Here is a 6,276-nt window from a genome sequence, read left to right as displayed (position 1 = left end):
CAAGCGCTTGCGGGTAGCTTGGCTCGCGTTAAGTGAAATGGTGAGGTCAGTAAGGTGTAACGGTGTAGGGCAGCTATGGAGGGGTTCCCTAACTTGGTTTGGTTTCTGGACAACTAAAACCATAAAAGCAGTAATTTAGCTGAAAGCACTGATCAGTCACGTAGCACTAGCGAGCTCGGCTGACGCTCGAAAGCCTCGTTGTCTCTGGGAGAGCCTTTCATTTCTCAGTATTACTAAATACCAAATCACTTTAGCTGGGGGGCAGTCAGTCTTCTGATGTGTAAAGTGATGTGGGTAGCCGGGCTCTCTCTGTGCTGTGTGGAAGGCTTTGTTTTTACAAAGTATATGTTTTGTTCTCTTTGTTGCAGACTCAGTGGAGCTACCATAAGGTGAAGCAAACCTGTTGCCACCATGTTTCTCTACAACCTGACGTTGCAGCGAGCCACCGGCATTAGCTATGCTATCCATGGCAATTTCTCAGGTAATCTCCTGCCTTTGTGCATCTCGGCCTGAGCTTTTCTGGGTAGTAGAGGAAAAAAGGTGTTTGTTCTTTATTTGTTTTGGTTGCTGAAGTTGGTCTGCTTTGTTATAGCATTTTTTTTCGCTGGTATATTGCAGTTTGCTCTTGAGTGTGTTACTTGAGCTGTTGTAACTTGTGGAAAAATGAAGAAAAGTTTGGCTTGATGAGCTGTAGATTTAATTTAGTATTTTGTCCGCTTTCCTCATCTGTTAAAAGATGCTCAAACAATAGTGGCATTTGATGTGGCGAATAAGTTGCTTTGAATTCCTCCATAGTAATCGTAAAACTCCTTGGTCTTTAGTAGTGGTAAAGTTTTAGTTTCTTTCTTACAGTGTTTCTTGAAGTTGCGTGTTCTGCTATGTTGTTGCTAACTCTTTCTCATGTTTTGGATTCTTTAGGAACCAAACAACAAGAAATTGTTGTTTCCCGCGGCAAGATCCTGGAGTTGCTCCGTCCTGATCCCAACACAGGGAAGGTTCACACGCTGCTGACCGTGGAAGTGTTCGGAGTCATTCGCTCCCTCATGGCCTTTAGACTGACAGGTGGGACCAAAGACTATATCGTGGTGGGCAGCGATTCAGGGCGCATTGTTATTCTGGAGTACCAACCCTCAAAGAATGTGTTTGAGAAGATTCATCAGGAAACCTTTGGCAAGAGCGGATGTCGCAGAATTGTTCCAGGCCAGTACTTGGCTGTAGACCCAAAGGGCCGCGCTGTCATGATCAGTAAGTCAGTCTACTGGCTTCTTTTCTCCTTATTTTTTTAATTCTGTCTTGGGGATATTTGTTTTGGAGCGAGTTTGTGCCAGGTATAATTGGAAGTGTTTCTTCTCGGGCAGTTTGTTAGACTATGAGACGTGTCAAGGAGAATGCAGGTATTCAGAATAGTTAGAATAGTTCCTTGGTGCTGATGGAATCGCACAATTAAAATAATAAATTGCACGTTGCTTGAAACACTGGGCCAAAACAATTTGGAAAGAGGCCAGCTTGGTTAGTGGTGTGCAGGGCCCTGAAGTGTGATGTCTGGGAGAGAAGTTGGGATTGCAGGCATCTGTGGTATGGTGTAGTCAGTCAGCTCCCATAGCCTGAAATGATGTTATGAATTCATGTCTCTTCTCTGAGATGTATTGTGGAGACAACTAGATGCATTTCTGATCAGGCTTCACAGATAGGAGAACACCTGGGTGATTATTTTTGTTTGTTTGTTTGTAAGATTTACCATGAGGTGTCTTAGTTACTTGATACATGAACTTTCTTGGTTTGCCAGAGTCAGCTTTGTGTGATGCTGCTTTCCTGTATGCTGAGAGTGGGGACTTGCAATGATAGGTAGTTTAACAGCACCCCTTTATATTGGGAATAACAATAAATAATTTTGTTTCCTTTTTAACAAGTGTTCTTTTCATGGGGTAGAAGGTAGCACAATCATAATTGTGCCATTCACGTTGATAGTTAAGGGTGATAGATGTTTGTTATGTTGTGGATGCTGTGTATCAGGCAAGGATACATTATTTTAGTTTAAATGTTTCTGAGAAAAGGTCTTCTTGCTGAGTGGCTTTAAATGGTGGAACATCTGCCTGTTTCTTCCAATTTGTTTTTGCTTTCCTGCAGTCTGTCCTCTCTCATGTGGTGGAATGAATGAGTAGATCTGCCTATAACCATTGTAGATTGACCCTTTGAGATACGTCCATCTTGCCCAGAATTCAGTCTTCGGCTTTAAAGAGCTGGAGTTGTCATTTGTGCTTGTGGCCCAAAACATTTAAAATGAGTCATTTGAAATTAATTGATGGCACAAAGATAAATACCAATGGTGAACTTCAGCAGAAGTAATGCTGACATTCTCTTGCCAAGTTACGTATCGATATTGAACTGCAGGTATCATCAGATTTGATAACCAGGAGATGTGCTTCAGGTGCTGTTGTCCTTTCCTTGCAGGTGCAATTGAAAAGCAGAAGCTGGTGTATATCTTGAACAGAGATGCTGCGGCTCGTCTCACCATTTCCTCCCCACTGGAAGCCCACAAGGCCAATACCTTGGTCTACCACGTGGTGGGAGTCGATGTGGGATTTGAAAACCCCATGTTCGCTTGTCTGGAAATGGATTATGAGGTGAGAAGAACTTGCTCTCCCTTTGCTGTCTTTCAAGCTTTGTCATTCCTTTTCTTATCTTAGTCTGTCTAGAGGTGGGGAACGTTGGCAGCTTTTGCTGTCATAGACAATTTTCGTTTGTCATGAGCTTACTTGCTTTTTGTCTTTGGTCAGAATAGGCAAGTCTCTTCTGTCTTGGCGATTCTTCTTAAATTCTTTTTGTTCAACAGAAATGTGCATGTTTTCTTCCTCTCAGCCATTTTTTGGTGCATCTTTCAGCAAGTCATCTTTTGGACTTTGTTCTAATATTATTCAGAACTGTTTCCCCACACGTCAGCTTTGCTCCTCCTTTAATACTTTTCTTGAAAGACACCTTCATGTGTTCTGTTTTAGGAAGCAGATAATGATCCAACAGGAGAAGCAGCAGCCAACACCCAACAGACCTTGACATTTTATGAATTGGACTTGGGTTTGAACCACGTTGTTAGGAAATACAGTGAGCCCTTGGAAGAGCACGGCAACTTTCTTATAACAGGTACTGCCCACTGGGCTGCTCAGTCATTTTCCTGTGGATATACTTGGTTCCCATTCCCCAGGGAAACAATCAATATGCATTATATCTTAAGAGTCGTTTTGATGGCAGTCTGGGCCATTAGTATAAATTAATTGACCTTGGAGTCAGGTAGTGAGTGGTGGTTCACACACGGAAATACGCAGGAATTCATAGATATGGCTGCTGTTTGAAAGTGCTCCTCATCTCTCTTCTTTTACGTGTATTCTGGATATTGTCTGGATTCTGAAGCTAATAGATGTTAACTGAAATTAGCTGGTAGCAGATGCAAAAGCATATATTTCTAAATAATGCATAGGTGGTGGTGTACTGTCTTGCAAGGGATTCCAGCAGCTAATATGCATTCAAAAGGTTAGCAGGTAAATCTGTGGGCTAAAAGCCCGCTTACAGGGATTGGATGCAAAGGCAGCCCAACACCTTCAACAGATTCCTCTCCAAGCACAAAGGAAGCTAAGCTAGGAGAGCATCCATGTATGCTTGCCCTGTTGCATCTTCTGTAGGCAGCTGACAGACACTAAATATTGGGCTGGATTTGACCGCTACTTCTATTTTGATGATACCTTTCGTTATGCTGGTTTCTCAACAGAGGCATTTTGAAAAAAAACATACTCTAAAAATGAAAGATGTGTCAGAAAGTCATCTGGTGGATTTTTTTTGACAGCAAGCAAATGTGCCAGTAACCCAAGGCTTGTGTTTAGCTGACAAGTTGCTGATGTGGTATTTGTGGCATGTCGTGGTTTTCTAGCTAAGAATAACCCGGGAAGGATAAAACATTAGCAATTTGTCTGAAGTTGCATCCTTCCTTTTTCCCCTTCCTGGTCCCCCAGTTCCATCTGCCCTGTTCTTACCCTGACCCAGGAAGCTGTATTCGGTGTTTTGTCTTCCCCTTCGATAAGAGTAGATTTATATATGCAGGGTGATACAGAGCAACAGAAACTATGCTGCTTTAAAGAAAACCAAAGTAAATGCTCTGTAGGCAGTCAGTCAGATCTGTGGTAAGGGCTTTTTCTCATCATGTTTCTTTTCCTTGTTTCAGTTCCTGGTGGTTCTGATGGACCTAGTGGAGTGCTGATCTGTTCTGAAAACTATATTACTTATAAAAACTTCGGTGACCAGCCTGATATCAGATGCCCAATTCCCAGAAGACGGGTGAGGATTTTGGGACTCCTACCCATTTTTTTTTTTTTTTCTTTTCTTCTAAGATTCTCTTTGTCGGTGCTAAATGGATGCTTGGTATTTGCCTTTTGAGGTTAAAGGCATCAGAGAGGTTTTACAATAAGGAAGAAAGAGTTAGAAGTCTGACCTATCATCTGCCTTCCTGGCTGCATGTATTATCGTGAGGGAAGACAGGGGTGGGCGTAGCCTGAGGTGATGAGTTTGCTTCATGTCTCTTCTCTGAGATTTATGCTGGAGATACTCCAAAGACTCTGATCAGGCACCACGGCAGTGGCGCAGTCAGTGTGAGATAGCATTACTTGAGACGGTGAGTCACGGTTGCCATCCTGTGCGCAGGTGAATTCGACAGCTGCTCTGTTACGTCGAAGGCTGCTTCCTCCTCCTTTGCTATTGCAGATGTTGTGTGCTTTGACAGGGTTCAGGTGCTCAAAACCAGCTGTAGGTGGATTGCAGCCCTTTCCTCTGTGTTTGGCTTTGATAGGCGGGAGAGTTTTCCAGGGAGGAGGGCAAAAAAGATGGGAGAGGAGATGCTTAGGCACACTGTCTCAGCAATGTATTTCCTTCTGGGACAGAGATGTCCCAAGGGTAACTGTGGGTGTAACAGAGGGGATGCGCTTTGTGTTGAAAGCCTCCTCGTGTACTGTCAGCTCTTGAAGGCACCTGCGCAGTGGAAATAATTGTCAGTGAAATCACATCTGCGCTTGCTGGGGAGTTCTTTTCCACCAATGACCTCTGCTTGCTCTCTTAACAGAATGACTTGGATGACCCAGAGAGAGGTATGATTTTTGTCTGCTCTGCTACACATAAGACCAAGTCCATGTTCTTCTTCCTGGCCCAGACAGAACAGGGAGACATCTTCAAAATTACTCTGGAGACTGATGAAGACATGGTAAGCATCACGTGAAGAGCAGCAAAAGCATTTGTTGAGAAGAGTCCTTAGTCAGTTATTTTGCCTGACTCACTAAAGTGATAAATATTTAATATTGTGGTTTTAGCTGTGTGGTAGCCTGTGTTCTACATGATTTGTGATACACTTACACCCACAGTTGTAACTGGTGTTTACTCATGTAGAGATGCAGCACAATGTTTGCAAAATCCTGTGAGATTTGTGCTGCAGAGTTATTTGGGCATATTTTAGATGTTCTGCAGACAGTAATTTCTTCAAAAGATGTGTTGTAAAGTGTAGTCCATGAACCTGCTAGAGGGTGTTCCAGAAATTAATTCTGGGGAACTTAGCTTCTCTTGATCACAGTAGGTGCTCTCTAGTTCATCTCTTAATTGAATATTTACATGCTACAGTCAATCTTTTTGCAGACTGGGGTAGCTAGCTTGGTCCAGCTGGTCTATGAGTTGAAATAAAAAGCTTGAAGTGGCTTTTGCTGATGGTTGTCCTAGTATTTTGCAATGAAAAGACCTCTGCTGCAGTGAATCAGTTGAGGGTTTTCAGTAAATGTTGAACGTTAGCTCCTCCTTCATCTACATGTGTGAAATTTGGTACAAGGGATGATTATGTAGCATCTTAAATATCTTTAAGATTGTTCTTGGATGTTTCACCAAGAGCTATTGCGGCCATATCAAATGTAGAAATTTGCTCAGTACAGGGGATTTTTTTCATGTGTTGGGGAATGTCTGGTGTTGAGTGAAGCAAATATCTTCTTTCTTTTAGACAGCTTGCTATTTTCACAGCTGTTTTTTCACAAACTGACTCTGTTACCAAAGCCAGAAAGTCAGAATAAAACAGGCAGCCTGACTTGTGTGTTCAAAATAATCTGCTGGATTTTGTGATTTATAACCTGCTGCCCCAAACTACTGATGGGGTTAAGCCTGGCCCACTCTCTTGCTTCCTTTCTTTGGAGAGGATAGCCAGGCAGCTTTTTTTTTTTTTAATTATTATTAAATCACACATGTATTGCTGTAGTACTTTGC

The 6,276-nt window shown here is 42.5% G+C and overlaps 1 protein-coding gene across 1 annotated transcript in view; it reads left to right on the top strand.

Moving 5' to 3' along the window:
• Positions 1–360: 360 nt before the first annotated feature.
• SF3B3 (splicing factor 3b, subunit 3, 130kDa) overlaps positions 361–6,276 on the top strand; it is a 28,426-nt gene continuing 22,510 nt past the window's right edge. The window contains exons 1-6 of the mRNA XM_009883251.1: positions 361–481; positions 919–1,245; positions 2,452–2,624; positions 2,997–3,138; positions 4,211–4,323; positions 5,102–5,239. Coding sequence (XP_009881553.1) covers positions 412–481; positions 919–1,245; positions 2,452–2,624; positions 2,997–3,138; positions 4,211–4,323; positions 5,102–5,239 — 963 coding nt within the window. The 5' untranslated portion in view covers positions 361–411. The remainder of the gene's footprint in view (positions 482–918; positions 1,246–2,451; positions 2,625–2,996; positions 3,139–4,210; positions 4,324–5,101; positions 5,240–6,276) is intronic.

The sequence above is a fragment of the Charadrius vociferus genome, unplaced genomic scaffold, assembly GCF_000708025.1.
Source record: "Charadrius vociferus isolate BGI_N301 unplaced genomic scaffold, ASM70802v2 scaffold964, whole genome shotgun sequence".
In the NCBI taxonomy this organism is placed as follows: domain Eukaryota; kingdom Metazoa; phylum Chordata; class Aves; order Charadriiformes; family Charadriidae; genus Charadrius; species Charadrius vociferus.
The sequence above is the reverse complement of the archived record's forward strand: the minus strand, read 5'-3'. Positions and strand labels throughout refer to the sequence as shown.